The 15,300-nt window shown below is 36.2% G+C and overlaps 2 protein-coding genes across 5 annotated transcripts; both read right to left on the bottom strand.

Moving 5' to 3' along the window:
- Positions 1-50: 50 nt before the first annotated feature.
- fkbp15a (FKBP prolyl isomerase family member 15a) lies at positions 51-8,062 on the bottom strand. Of its 4 annotated transcripts, none has more exons than XM_042724174.1 (23): positions 7,830-8,062; positions 6,027-6,133; positions 5,825-5,903; positions 5,662-5,731; positions 5,352-5,426; positions 5,175-5,273; positions 4,825-4,974; positions 4,329-4,397; positions 4,079-4,222; positions 3,874-3,986; positions 3,405-3,447; positions 3,194-3,313; positions 3,023-3,107; positions 2,847-2,920; positions 2,332-2,419; positions 2,070-2,176; positions 1,864-1,962; positions 1,680-1,768; positions 1,487-1,541; positions 1,134-1,310; positions 1,006-1,035; positions 739-846; positions 51-666 (listed from the first exon to the last, which is right to left on the bottom strand). In XM_042724174.1, exons 1-23 carry the CDS (start codon positions 7,910-7,912, stop codon positions 511-513), a joined length of 2,220 nt encoding a protein of 739 aa, XP_042580108.1. In that variant the 5' UTR covers positions 7,913-8,062; the 3' UTR covers positions 51-510. The 4 variants fall into 4 exon arrangements, with proteins under 4 accessions (XP_042580108.1, XP_042580107.1, XP_042580109.1 ...); XM_042724173.1 differs by having other exon boundaries at positions 997-1,035; positions 7,830-8,061; XM_042724175.1 differs by lacking the exon at positions 7,830-8,062 and adding an exon at positions 6,801-7,155 and having other exon boundaries at positions 997-1,035.
- A 281-nt stretch (positions 8,063-8,343) lies between these two features.
- On the bottom strand, positions 8,344-15,249 carry crata (carnitine O-acetyltransferase a). Its single transcript, XM_019090895.2, has 14 exons — positions 15,087-15,249; positions 14,222-14,500; positions 14,017-14,135; positions 12,593-12,646; positions 12,295-12,460; positions 11,915-12,089; positions 11,411-11,589; positions 11,213-11,313; positions 10,996-11,115; positions 10,748-10,870; positions 10,495-10,630; positions 9,797-9,859; positions 9,544-9,681; positions 8,344-9,292 (listed from the first exon to the last, which is right to left on the bottom strand). The coding sequence occupies exons 1-14, from the start codon at positions 15,111-15,113 to the stop codon at positions 9,077-9,079; spliced, it is 1,896 nt and encodes a 631-aa protein (XP_018946440.2). The 5' UTR covers positions 15,114-15,249; the 3' UTR covers positions 8,344-9,076.
- Positions 15,250-15,300: the final 51 nt, after the last annotated feature.

The following is a 15,300-nucleotide window of genomic DNA, read 5'->3' as shown; positions in this document are numbered from 1 at the left end:
TTATGTTACATTTTCGATTTACTTCTTACATTTTGCCTAGTGTCATTTTTAATTTCATGTTCAATAAATCAATATTAGCCCAGAATTTCTGAAATGTCAAGCTGATTAGATTAGTCTTTTGCAATCTTTTACAATTCTAAATAAAACCTAAATACTATATTAAACAATGTTCTCAAACATTGATCAAACAAACACAAGTAAAGATTACATTTACGCGTATCTAGCTAACTTGACTTACAACCTTGTTCGTTATATCCAGTTGTGTCATAGTCAGGACACTGTTGTTATGGATCAGGGTTCTTCCAGTTCAATGACTGAAGAACGTCCTGCTTTGAAACACTGGAAAAGGATCAGCTGTCCACTGATTGGACATTAATATGCCTTCTTAACCGTGATTGGACAGTACCAATTCCCCTTTCAGGATCTCAGTATATGAACTTATGGTAGAACAGACTGCAATATGCAGGTGTTCTGATCTACAGATGTTCTGTTAGCATAAATGCTTCCTTTTTAATGTTGGCCTTTTCCCGCTATTTCATTGTTTTCCTTCTCCATGTTTTTGATTTGCAAACACTCTTCAGTTGACAAGTACTCGTCCTCTGCTTTATCTTCATCTATGCCCGATTCAAGCTCCCGAGGTTCTGAGAGAAGTTTCACGGTGATACTCTGCAATGGAAAAGCAGGCGTCAGCAAAACCTGAAATCATTGTATAACTAAACCTGATTGGTTGAACAGTACCTTGATAGTGTTTTGGAGAATCTCAAGCACGGTGTGTCCACTGTAAGACTCCTGTGAATCAAACTCTGTCCTGAGAGACTGAAACACTCCATTCAGCAATCGCTTCACCTGCACCAAATACACCAGATCAGTTTCAGTACACTTTAATACAGCACAATAAGAACAGCTAACTGTCTCAAACTGTTTTCTTGATTAGATTTTCTTACTTAAATATTTAAAATGAATGTAAATGCAAGATTAAAGGGATTCTCCGTCTACCTGCTCTACCTGCCACTTCCTCTTCCTTTCTGACAGGATCTGCCAGAGAAAACTGGATGATGCTTGAATACTCTTATTAAAGCATTAAATGAGACAGGTTAAAACTTTTGTATACAGTATGCTCATATCATACACACCTGATCCAGATTCTCCTTTTCAGCCCTCAGATCTTGCATCTCCTCATCCATGTTTTGTATGATGTCCTCCATCTGTTTGCACTTCTGCTTCTCTGCCCTCTGGTGGAGATTGAGCTCCTCCTGCTGCAGCAGATGTGCTTGTGTGGTGGAGGAACCAGATTCTCCCGATAAATGGACCTGAAAGAGAGATGATTTATGGCATTTTCCTCATCACACCATTCTCTAGCACACACCTACAATCAGATCAAAATGGAAACATAGCAACCAAGCGAGTTTAACATACATAAAATTATAATATACTGAGCTAATAAACCCACATAGCATAATTTAGCAAATTCACACGTCTGTTGTACCTTTTCCTGCTCAGCTTGAAGGCGGCAAGTCTGGCTGTGTTGCTGCTCCATATACCTGCACTCAGAGTAAACCAATTGGTTGTGTGTCAACATAAAAGATCCCCCAGTTTTAGAATTTTTTTTTTTTTTTTTTTTGCATTTAATCTTACTGGAAAGCAGGAAATTGGAGTGTGAAGAAAAGGGTAGGACACACCTCTTATTTTTTTCTATTTTGTGGTTCTGTTCCTCCACTACTCTGTTCCTACTCTTCTCCAGAACCTCCTTTTTCAGACACATACTCTCCTAAAACACAGATGGCATTTAAAAGGCTATTTTTTTTGCATCTAAACATTACAAAACGATCATTATAATTAATAAAAGTATCCTTGTATTCAAACCTGAATAATTCTCTGAATGTTGTGTAGGATCATGTTTGTCTCTAAGGACACAGAGGAGAGTCTGAAAGAGAAGTGACCCTCTTTTTGCAGCTCATCCACCTGAGAACAATGAATCAAACCGGGTTTTTTTTTTTTTTTTTTTTACCTAAATAACTATAAGAACTAATCAAAAAATAATAATAATAATCCATATTGCACCAATATACCTTGCAGCTCAGCTGGTCCACTCTGCGTGCCAGCTTTTCAATAGCCAGCAGAATTTCTGTGTTGTGTTGGCGAGCATCAGACATCAAGAATGATGTAATATCAGGTGCTATTTAAAACATAATGTTTGCATTTAGTGAAAAAATGGCAGTGACAGCATGCAGTAATTCCATGCTAAAAATAATAACTAAATATAATAAGTCAAATAAAGTGACACATTTCAGCAAGTATTGCATGTACAAAAGTAATAGGCTCAGATCTTACTTTGGTATGGAATGTGCTGGGATGGGAAGACTGGGGCAAATGAATCTAGCTGTGTTGGAAAATATGTATTTTGTCTGAAGGAATATGGCTGTTGATCAAAAAAAAAGAATTCATTATTATTATTATTATTATTATTATTATTATTATTATTATTATTATTATTATTATTATTATTGCGATACTGTTATTGCGATACTTTGTATTTTTTTTTATACAAAGCTGAATTTTCAGCAGCCAGAAAACATTCTAATATTCTAATAATTTGGCGCTCAAGAAAAAAAAATTCATCTATGTTGGAAACAGTGGTGCATAATATTTTTCTGCAAACATGCATTTTTTCATGTTTTTTTTTCTTTTTGATAAATAGAGAATAAAAATAGCTTTTACAGTCTTTACTATCACTTTTGATCAATTTCATGTATTGTCTCAAAATATACATTTCTTTAAGAATTAGTCCTGCTAATGCTACTCAATAAAATGAAATCATACTTGTAAAACACAATGTTGGATCTCACCCCAAAGCCTTGAGTAGTGTTTGCTTCTGGCAGCACTGCTTCCTGTTTCTGAGCATCATCAGGCTGATACGACACTACAACAAAAACCAGTACATGAAAGCAAAGAACCCGTCAGCTCTAATGTTATAGGAAGAGTTAACTAATAGGTAATTATTTTTTATTCTTTTTATACATACAAGATGGAGAACTACAGGGCATTTGTGCAGGTTTCGGTGAGTGGGAATGTGAAGGAGAGGGATCACAAATCAATTCACTGGTATCCTGCACAGAGAGACATAATAGATTTAAATAGCATTCCATTCATATACAGTATGTGTAATGTAAACAACCTCTCCAATCCTCCTGACCTCTGTTTCTGAGTCGCTGGGGTCAGGCTGAGCTGGAATGGCTCCAGTGAGAAAGGGAAGCATGGGTTGACCCATCTTGGCTATACGGGAGATTAGCTTGGATTTAGAAGCACCTGAACTCTACAAGAAAAAATATATATTTGGAGCTTCAGCATTTTAGCCACTCCTGGCACATGGCATCTGTCTAAATGTTAAGGTTAATGTTACTCACTGTCAGGGATACAGATTCCACCTTCCCCTTAGGTGCTTGGACTCTGAATACAAATGATCAATAACTTGCAAAAATTCATAAAAATCAGCTTACTGATGCATGTCGTAAAGTCACCTAATTAAAACACTTGTACAACAAAATCTTTATATTTAACCTTTGTATATGTATACTGCTTAAAAAAATCTTTGTATAGATTTTTTCCTCTATTATTTTTTTTTTTTTTTATGCATAAAACTTGCTAAATTGTGTTAGATTTATGCCTAAATCTAGAATCTGTTTGCCAATTGGACAAGACAAATAAACATCATGTTTTGACGTCTCTCTTTTTCTATATATACATACATACATACATACAGATATATAGATAGATAATAAATAAATGAAAAAAATAAAAAAAATTCTTAAGATAATTATTTTACATTATAACAAAAATATCACCAATTGCAAAGGTTATTCTGTCTGTACACACTTTGACTCATCTGTATCAGTGACCGATTGGCTGGTGTTCTTTTCTGGTGTGCTTGGAGATGCACTGAAGGTGTCAACTGATCCCTGACTCTGTCGGTCTTTGGAGAATTTAACCTACATGTAGATAAATATACAAACAAAAAAGGAGTTAGAGAGAGAAATGTTCGCTGGTATATTAAATTATATTCACACTGTCAGTGCCTTACTCTATGAATCTCAACATCAAACACCAGAGTGCTGTTTGCTGGCACATGCTGAAGGATGCCCTTTGAACCATGACCCATACTAGTAGGGACGATAAGGAGCCGTTGACCTCCTTTCTGCATGCCAAGCATCCCATCCTCCCATCCCTGTGAGAAAGAGCAATGGCACAACAGCTGACAGAACCAACATTTTTCTGTTATGCATTTCTTTCATTATCATTTTAGAGCATTGTTGTGTTCAAGAGCTGCTCACCCTCTGAGCTTTGCCTGCTCCAAGCTTTACTCGCAGCAGCTTTTCTTTGCCCAGATTGGAATCAAAGACCTGAAAAAACAGACAGAGACACTGAACTTTCACATTTATAGATCTCCAGCTGCACAGCAAACATGCCAGACAGACTCATATAAATTGCCAGTGAACTGATTAGTTCAATGAGTGCATGCATGACTTGTATTGAGCTGTGACTAATCAACAAGAATGTGCACAGTGAGCTGCTGTGTTGGGCTCAATTACTATTTAAGAAGGTTACGTTTAAAAAAAAGAACATACTGTGTACATTTAGGAAATTGATTCCACTCAGCATCATTTACTACGAATAGAAACTTCTCTAGAATTAAAATATGCTATAAACTTTTGAACATTTATTTATTCTTTATTTTTTGATAAAATGTAATTCATCTTTACAAAAATATAATGCATTTAAAAAGTGTCCTTTGAATATGATAACAATTACAAAATTGAGAATAAGCACCTGTCCTAAAGAATGGTTCTGTAAAAGCCATGCAGAATAGGCCACCTCCACCGTGTCCCCAACATCAACAGCTTGACCTTCTCCTTGGACCAGGTCCTGAGTGACCAGAGAGTCTGACAAAGCCTCACTGTTCCACCGGGCCATGCACACCTGAGAGAAACATACTCAGAGGTCATTTCACCAAATACATCGCGCATCTGTAAAATTTAAAGATGTTTGCATTATAGCAATTTTGCAGAACCCCGCAGCTTTGAAGTTAATAAGAGGCACACTTTGAGATACAGAATAATTTATTCCAAAACCAGAATGCATCAATCTTTATTAAATAAACAATTCAGTTTAAGTATTACCTCCTTACAGAACTCAGGCCTGGACTTTGCCAAGTCAAACATTAAAGACCAGTTTTGTTGCTGGTCATCGTAGAAAGTGACATAGTTACAGGGCTGAACCTGTGGACAGGTATAAAGAGCCGATGAGTGCAGCATCTAACACAACAAAGAACAGAATTGAATAGAATCAACACTCACTGTGAGGACAAATCCACGATGGATTCGAGCCGTACTGATCTGTTTTTGTTTACTGTTGTACAGCAGAATCTTGTACTGTAAGTGCAGATAGAAAAAAAACGAATAAAATAAAACACCAAAAAAAAAAAAAGATATACTGAAGTATATATGATTGTGTTAAAGTGGAACTATTGCAAGTATACTTCAGGTACACTGAATGTGTCAGTAAATATGTTAATAGATTTGAACTATACTTATTGTTATAATGTATTTAAAAATAAATATTTAATTTTTTACTAAAGATAAGCTTCTGTTAATTAGCTTCTCTTACCTCTTTGGTGACATGGTTTCCTAAAACAGCAGCTCCTATCTTGCCTTGCTTTACATATTGTCCATTCACACTGGTGGAAAATCAAAGCTCATTTAAGAAATGTGTGAACTAATGCTAATTTAAAGTCTCATAAACATCCTTTAATTGCCATATTTATACTAACAAGCTGAATGCATGAACAGCTGTAGCAAACAGCACAGCTGGAGCACATGGAGGAGGGATGGACTTCTGAGGAGGCGGGCCTTAAGAAAAACACTGATTAAACCATGAGCAATTATGTGTACACATTAAGATTCAGAACGATCAGAACATGAAACTGTGCCAAAAAAAAAAAAAGCTATGCAACTATTTGCTGTACCACCTACCTAATATGGCACAGGACTTTTTTGGCTGTTTAGGGGCGGTGAATTGGAAGGACTCATTTCCCTGACTCTCTGCTCGGTCCAGACCAAAGAGAGAGGCCAACTTTGCCCTATAGAAATGCAAACACACACACACACACACACACACACACACACACACACACACACACACACACACACACACACACACATACATGTTATAGCATTACATCTTTATAACACTAAATGTAAATCATTTTTTATTTAATGCATACGGATATAAAAATCTCACGATGTGGATTTATGTCACATGCAACTTATTTTAAACTTGATCACAATTACCCATTTAATGTTTTACAGCTTTCAAACAGCCTTCCATATTTATCTAATCTGTTGTGATTTTAAATCCTAATTAATGTTTCAAATGTATGAAAACAAGCTATAGTTCACTACTCAATTGAAAACCATCTATGCAGATTTTCAATCAACATGTGGAAAATACACAGCACATGTTTTGACAGAACATTGAACCTATCCACAGACGCCATTGCTAGAATAGCCAGACAGCCTGTTGAAAATACACTGTCAACAATATTGCAAGTGAAAAGTTCAACAGTACAGGCTAATATTTTTAAATATTATTTACTTTAAAAATTACAATAAGTTACTACATTGATGGCATGCACACAAGAATCACCGGACCAGCATGGATCAGAACAACAATTACAGAACAACAAGGTCCTGTCTAGCATCTATGATTAAATCCACATAAGACACATTAGACCTGTTTGCACTGACCCTTGGACCTCTCTCCACAGATAGTCAGTGTCCCATACAGCTGACATGGCCGCCAGCTTTCTGTCACTAAGGAACAGGCTAAGAAGCCTTAAAAAGTGTATATATATATAAAAATCTTCCTCCTTTTTTCTTCCTGTTCTGGTATTTCAGTTGGGATCAGCTACAGTGGGTACAGATTTGAAGCAGCCCAAATGAAATGCACAGTAATCACTAACATGTGAATTAAATTATTGAAGGAGGAGCCTCACCACATCATCATGGTTTCAACAAGCGGAAAACGTTCTTTTTTGCTCTATATGTCTGTTAAATCAAATCAGAACCATTAACATAAATTCCAGTCACCTTAAGAACAATTACACTTTTGTCATTTTAAACTAAATTTGGAGTTTAAAGTTTCTCAAACCCCATTTCATGTAAAGTTGTTAACCTAAAATCTGAGGTAAAGAAGGAAAGAAGGAAGGAAGGAAGGAAGGAAGGAAAAAAGAAAAAAAGAAAGAAATTGACATTATGGTTTTAAATTTATCTTTTAAGTGATAGTTCAGATGTACATATTCTACATTCCTTTCATCAATAACAATAAAATATCAATAATCAATATTGATAAGATTGAGGTTAAATGTGAAATTATTCTTATAGTGTTATCAGGAAATAAAAATAAATAAATAAATAAAATTGTCTGTGCATGACATGGAGTAATATAAGAGAATTAAGAGAAAAATGCTATAATTAAATAATTTAAGGAAAACGACAGCTTAACCTTCTCTCTTAAACTAATGTTATTGTGTTAGCTATATTCAAATTTGACAACTAATAAAAACACATTCAATAAAGCTTGTACAAAATCACAGGTTGAGCTTAATGAGACAGATTATAATACAATAAACTGACTCACTTCAGTAGTATCGTTTTAAAAAACAATAATTCTATAAAAATGTATTTAAAATTATTAAAATGTTATTTAACACTTGTTAATTCAAAGATTAGGTTATGAGTGCGACAACAACATGGTATATTTTTCATAACACTTACCCACTTTTAGGACACAGAAAGTCTCCATCGTTATAATCAGGAATAATGTCTTTAACTTTTTCTATACTATAATTTTTGAGCATTGTACAACTGAGTCAACAGCGCAAGGTTCTGTGAGGGGCTTGATGTGCACAAATATTCTGTACTTGTGCGATACGATGAGCACAGGTAAGCACGAGGACACAGCCGCTCACTGATAACCATAACACACACACACACACACACACACACACACACACACACACACACACACACACACACACACACACACACACACACACACACACACGAGCATGTGACGAGTGTGACAGATAATAGGGGATCATTTGGAGACTCCAATGGGTCAGTGATTGAACTGCAGCTTTGAAAGATTGTTACAGAGATGTCGTATTTTTATAAAAAAAAAGACAATTATGAATAAAATTAAAACTATTGTTAATCTGATCCATGATGCATATAACAATATGTAATGTTGTAAAATTCATGTTCAACAAAAGGTAAACCAGAACATATATAGTAATTGTTACTCATCAATTCTTATATTTATTACAAGGCACAGAGTCCATAGTTGAGTATGTCTATTTGTTCTCTGATAAATATTTATCTTGTGTGTGTCCATATATAAAAACCATAGCAGTGATATTTAATATAATTATATATGCAACATTACATAGACCCACAGTTATGCACAGTAGCATTATGCACAGTAACAAATTTTGATGAATAATCACCAAATCTAAACAGAATTTATAATGTTATTAAGCACTTGATATTTATTAAAAATGTGTTAATGCGTAAATTTACAACACTGTATCAAGAACTAAGAAACCAATGGTTTGCAAATGTCACTATTTACATTATTGCAATTAAAAAAAAATCTGTATTTAATTACATTTAATATCTATTATACAATAAAGAATCACATGAGCTTTTCTTTTAACCACGTTCACAATAACGCACATAATCTCAATACAAACAAAAAGAAAAAAGGAATCAGCAAAACCTGTTGACAAACCTAATTGATCTGTTTGTTTGAACAAACTAAAAGCCAAAGCACATAAACATATAAAAGTTAAGGAATATTATTTTGTGTTGAGGCTCATCAAAGACCGCAGTCCAGTGGAGTCCAGGCATCTCTGGTCTGGACTGGTCAAATGCAAAATAAAAATCTCCTTTTGAATGCTATTGTAAACTCAAATGTCTTGACTGAACTGGTCAAAGATCAAGTCTAATTGACATAATCATCTTTAAAGCTTGGCCTTGGGCGTCTGCTCCAGCAGGGTCTTCATGTCTAACATCGCGTCCTCTAGTGCTTGGGCTAGACGTGTTGCGTTAGTGTCCTGGCAGCTGTTGAAAGCAGAGACTGCAAAGTTAATGTGGGCATCCATGGGATTGTAGCACACACCGTAACCGTCTGGTACCACCGGGCCAAAGCACATCACACAGTCAGTTTTTGCTGGCACCTAGGAGAGCGGAAAAATTCGAAAGCACATTTCAAACCTCTGTAAGATCATGAATTTTACATGATCTGATGATTTTAGGTTTACAGCAATATGATTTAGCAGATTTGAAGAGTGATTGTTATCAGTTGTTTATCACAACAAATGTGTAGTTAATGGCACAGTACATGCATTACTAAACAGGGTTTGTCCTGCAAATAAGGATTTATTAACATGCACATAACCCTTGTCCAGAGAGCTTTGTTTGACAATACCTGGCTGGTGGAGAGGTTGAAGTGCATTGCCACAGCGTATGAGGTATCCATGAATATCTCTGGCAGGGCGGCCAGGTCCTCAATAGCCTGCAATTTCAGTCCGAGCAAATGTCTGTCGATGGCTTGACCTCGGATGGCCTGCGCATCCATACACGGGATGGAGAATGAGGGATATATTTAGTGCAGACCAATAATGACCGATACACATACTTACTGGTGATCAGCTGAACATCAACAGCATGCATTTACTCACCATGTCTGTGTAAGCTCTGTGCGCTTTAACTGCTTTGTCAAGCAGAGCCACTTTCTCTGTGTTCTGTCAATCGAAATGAGATTGTTACATTTTATTTCATGCTGGATCAAAAGCAATTGGAAAATAATAAGATGGTTTTGATATTGATAATCTCCATAGCAAATTATTTATAAAGCGGCCTATTTACAATCATGATGTATGATGTTGCATCATGATGCAAAATACTGTTCAATAGTTTTTTTGTAATGTTTTTGAAAGAAGTTCCTTATGCCCACCAAGACTGCATCTATTTAATAAAAACTAAAAATTGCAATTGCTTTTTAAATAGCCATTTTCTATTTCAGTATATTTTAGTTTTTAATTTACTCCTGTAATGGCAAAGCTTAAGTGTCAGCAGCCATTACTCCAGTCTTTAGTGTCACATGATCCTTCAGAAATCATTCTAAAATACAAATATTAATATCAATAAACATTTCTTCTTATTACTATTATCAGTGTTGAAAACAGTTTTGCTGCTTAATATCTTTGTGGAAACACTGATACAGTTTTTCAGTATTCTTTTATGAATAGAAAGTTCAAAGTCTTTACTATTATATTAATTTCTTTCCAAAAACATTATCTTACTGACCCACAAACTTAAGAACTGTAGTGTAATGCAAATGTGGATTCAACCAAATGCCTACTAGAGGTGACCATACATGTCTGGCTGGGTCATCCATGGCCTTGACAAATTTAGCAGAGTCAATGGACGTTGAGCGTATAGTGTCGGTTCTGCCCAGTCTGAACATGCGGAGGGAAGCGCTCTCATAGGTAGGACAACAGCGCTTGTAAATCCTGAAACAGTGAGTCTGTGAATCAACTGAATAAACTAAACTAATCATTAACTTCCTAATAATAACAGAAGGAATAAATGCAGCAAACACCATTAATAGCAGTGCTGCTGAAGTTTACCTGTAGTACGCCAGCTGGAGAGCAACCTGAATAAAGGCATCAGGGCTCATCTTCTGTGACTTTGGGAAATCTTTGCCAAAATGGGAAAACACACTGACTTTCATGTCTAAGTCATGTACCATTCTGCAGAGAAGAAGAAGAGAAACCCTCAAACTTTCAACATTTAACAAACTGCATTGTTGTCTGTCCAATAAAACAATCAAACTGGTGGTATTAGAAAGACTGAGTGGAATGTCTCGATTTCTTACATGTTCATGTTTTGTTTGGCCTCCTCAATGTCCTTTTTGATCTCTGGCGTGATGTTGAATCGAAGCTTCTGTGGCATACGCAGTGGGACCATTGGGGTACGGACCATCTCTGATGACTTCCTGTACAAATACATGGGAAATCGTATCTGCGTTAGCCATACTTACAATCTAGCCATGGGAAAACAGCTTTTCCACATTTAATCACTGTTAATCTTACATGTATTCCACCACATGGTCGATCAGTGACACGATGGGAGGGCCCTCAGCGGGGGCGTGTTCATAGATCAGCCCACATGTCCCGTCCTCTCCAATAATAAACTAGAAACCATATTAATCATCATGACAGTATCGGGATCTTGATTTAGGCTTAATTTCTCAGTGAGAGTTCACACACATCAACTCATGGGTCTCTAACCTGCAATGTTTTGTCAAACCAGCGATTTCCGCTGTTCCACCTGCTTCCCCCTCCATGCAGCATCTGAACTCCAGCACGGGTGCGGTACATGTCATCAGACGCACGCGGCATGGGAGCATCCAGACAGACTGTAAAGATACTCTTCTGAATGGCTCTCACAGACTCTTTGTTTGTTTTATCTGAAAGTGACACAAAAGAAATTAAGAATCACCCTAAATTTAACCCTAACCCTATATTTATTTTCTTATTATGAACTGAAAGCCTGTAGAACAGCATATATGAAAAAATTGAAATCTTTAATATTATGCCTGCAGAATTATAAATGTCAGATCAATGTGCCCTGGCTGAATATATGTATCAATTTCTTTCAAAAATAGTATAGTATAGTTTAGTGATCCCAAACTTTTGAACTGCGGTGTATATTATACTGTATATATGTATCAAAGATTTAGTTCCTAGCATTGAAGACACTAATATGTCTAGCTAAGTGTTGGCAGTGCCCACCCTTAATGAGGTTGTTGTAAGCTTTGCCCCAGCTGTTGCGGTGGTTGGAGGTGAGGATGCCAATAGGCTCTTTGTTGCTCTGTAAAGAGGAGTTCCAGATCTTCTCCAGCTGTATGTAGATCTGGTCTACGGTCAGTGGTGTGCCGTCACTGTTATATACATCCAGCACAAAGAACTACATAATGAGAAAGAAAAAAACAATTAAACAGAAAGTTGTATGATTCTAACATGGCATTAACAGATCACAGTCCTGGATGCAAGAAAATGTATTAAATGCATTCTTTTTTATATTTCTTAAATTATTTTGCATTTTTTTTCTCCCCAGTTTACCTAAGTTACATTTGGAACAGGGACTGTTATATTTTTAAACATGGATGGACCTGAAAGTTGTGCACTACAGTGATATGTGTGGGGGGTCTCTTGTCCAAGGCGTAGTTGACCACGTTGTCCCTCTTTGTCCCAGGGATTCGGCAAGACGAGAGCACTTGATAGTACTGGTTCATACAGAGTGACTTTCCACCCAGATACTCCACTGGCAATGTTTCACTAATCAAAAAGCAAAGACATTACATCTGACTGGACCATCTGAATTTAATCAATAGTAATAGTCATGGTTATCTAAACAGAGGACTGAATGACTTATGACTGCACATGAAAAGTAAGAAATGTGTCACTCACTTGTCAATCATGCTTTTGAAATCTAAAACTCCAGCGATTAATTTTGCTGCATATCTGTGAGGAAAAAATACTTTCTTACAGTCATTTTAAACACGTTTAACATAAACATACTGCAAATGAATACTTCTGCTATAAATACAGGGAACCTGCTGTGCTGTATGACTTATGATATTAACAGAACACACCTTACTGCTGATCTGTGAGCAGTTTTAGCAGTCATATGTGAAAGCTGTCATTATAGTTAATGTGGGGAGACTGGCTTTAGGCCAGCACTTTACGGAGAGCAACAGTTTGTACTCTCTGAATTGCAAAGCTCAACATTGCAAGATAGGGTTAGTCTGTATAAAGGTCACCATAGAGGTAACTGAAAACAACTGCCTCACCCTGCAGTAATGTCACTCTGGGTCACTGCGTGTGGATTTAATTCATGTGAATGACCGCTGAATAATATTTATAATGTGTTAAAGTTCCTGTAACTGGCACTAGCAACACCAAGGTCATGGTTTTGATTCCCAGGGAGCGCAAATACTAAATATAAAATGAACATTTTCTATAATTTTTTCTTTTTATTTATTTACTTTTTTCTTTTTCCTCCATACCATATTTATATATAATTTTCTTGTGTTTGTATTCTTTAATAACTGCACTGTCCATGGAGCGGACCTGAATTACATTTCACTGCTGGTCATATGCTCTCCATATAACCATGTATGGGACAAATAAAAATCTTGAATCTTGAACATGCAAAAAATAATCAGTATCTTTAACCCCACTGGTAAATATATATATATATATATATATTTTTGCATACATTTAACAACTTTTGTAAGGTTTATACTTTAAACAATTGTAAACAAACAAAAAAAACCTATTTGGCAACATATTAAGAAAAATAAACTAAATTCATAATGTATGAAATACATCTAAAAACTATTTTTATTATATTTATTATCTCAAGTTTGCTTGATGATTTTTAGATAATTCACTAGATAATGCATATGAAATATATTTTATATGTTTAAGTAATATATCTTAGTTAATAAAATACAAAATACAAAATTAATGTGTATGACTTCAGGGGAATCAATATCTATAAATATATTAATGTTAAAATACAAATACATTTAATATTTTAAAGTAAAATATATCAATAAATACATAAAATACTAAAAGTGCATGCATTTCTTAATTATCTATGCATATAAATATATAAATATGTTAGATTTTGAATAAAATATATTTACACATAAATATATAAATAATACATTTTAAACTATTTATTGTATGCCTTTAATCAGTTTCTACTAAAAACTTTGTAGGCACATAACAACACACTTTTAGTTCTAAAGAACAATTATAGACCAGCTAAATGGCCTATGTTAAATTTCATTGACTATTTGCATATGAATCCACACTGGTCTGACCTCATTTGGCCTTGACGGTCACTGAACTCCGTACGGGGGAGGACGACCCCAGGACTTGAATGGATGACAACAGGCATTCGGTAGTCTAGGTAGGCTGTTTGTAACCACCAGTCAGAGAGCTAGCAGTGGAAATGATAGAGAGACAAGAAGACCTAAGATGAAGCCCTTTAAAAAAGACACTAAGCGTCACCTAACAAGTTTTTACCCAGTTCTCCATCTTCTTGGCTCGTTGTTCCAGGCCCTTCTGTAGTCTGTCTCCTACACCGCCCGGCTTCTGAAACTCCTCCAGGAGCTGCCGGGTGTGATTCAGCTCCTCTGGGTCCACGATGGGCGTCAGGGCAGTCAGATAGCGTTCGCATGTTTGCTGCAGTGGTGGCACTGGAAGCTTAGGCAGACCCTCCTGGTGGGCCAAGTAGCGACCAGCAATCCGTGTCACTGACACCGGCTTCACAAGGCCAGAGGGTTTCACCATGCCAGCCCTGACCTAAAAATATCCCAGAAGATATAAAACCAGCTTTATTATATCATAGATCATAAAGATACATTGAAAATATAGAACTTCTTAGTTGCCAATGACTGACATGTTAATATTTGAATCACTTTTTTTTAATCAGTTTATCCTTCGAAATAGATAATACCACACTTTGACATTAGTCTAAGATATTATTATTTTAGTATCCAGTAGTGCAATAAGTCCTAATAATTTACACAAGTGCACTTAACAAGCTAATACAGTCCAACATTTATAAATAACTGGAAATGTTATCTGTACTACTTACATATAAAACACATGAGTAAGCACATGACTGGCAGTAATGCAACATGTAATAAGATTCTTGCGCTGTCATTAAAAAAACTAAAGACCATTTACACACTGGCACGATGTATTTAAGCAGCTCTCGATGAACACTGTTTCTATCATTGTCATGAACTGTGTCTGCGCTTCCTACTGTCCTTAGCACTACCGCTATCTAAACCATAAACAACATGAATGTCAGGCAGCCTTGTTTATGTCAAATAAAAAAATCGACCATGCTTTAAAAACCCGGCCATATGTATTGGTTACTCACCATCGTCCTGGCAAGAATGCCCAACATTACTGAAATTCACTAAAATGCCCCAAAATCAAGGCCTGAGAGGAGGGACCGAAACGACAAGTGCGGTCAGAGTCCACTGAGAGAGAGCTGCAGAAAATCCACGAGCGCCATCGCTGCTGCGCTGCTCCGCTTCACCGCCAGACGGCGCTAGAGACACAAAAACACACGCCAAGCCCAGCCCCTTTTT

Source organism: Cyprinus carpio, chromosome B5 (assembly GCF_018340385.1).
Source record: "Cyprinus carpio isolate SPL01 chromosome B5, ASM1834038v1, whole genome shotgun sequence".
Lineage (NCBI taxonomy): Eukaryota > Metazoa > Chordata > Actinopteri > Cypriniformes > Cyprinidae > Cyprinus > Cyprinus carpio.
This window is presented reverse-complemented; position numbering and strand designations above follow the sequence as displayed.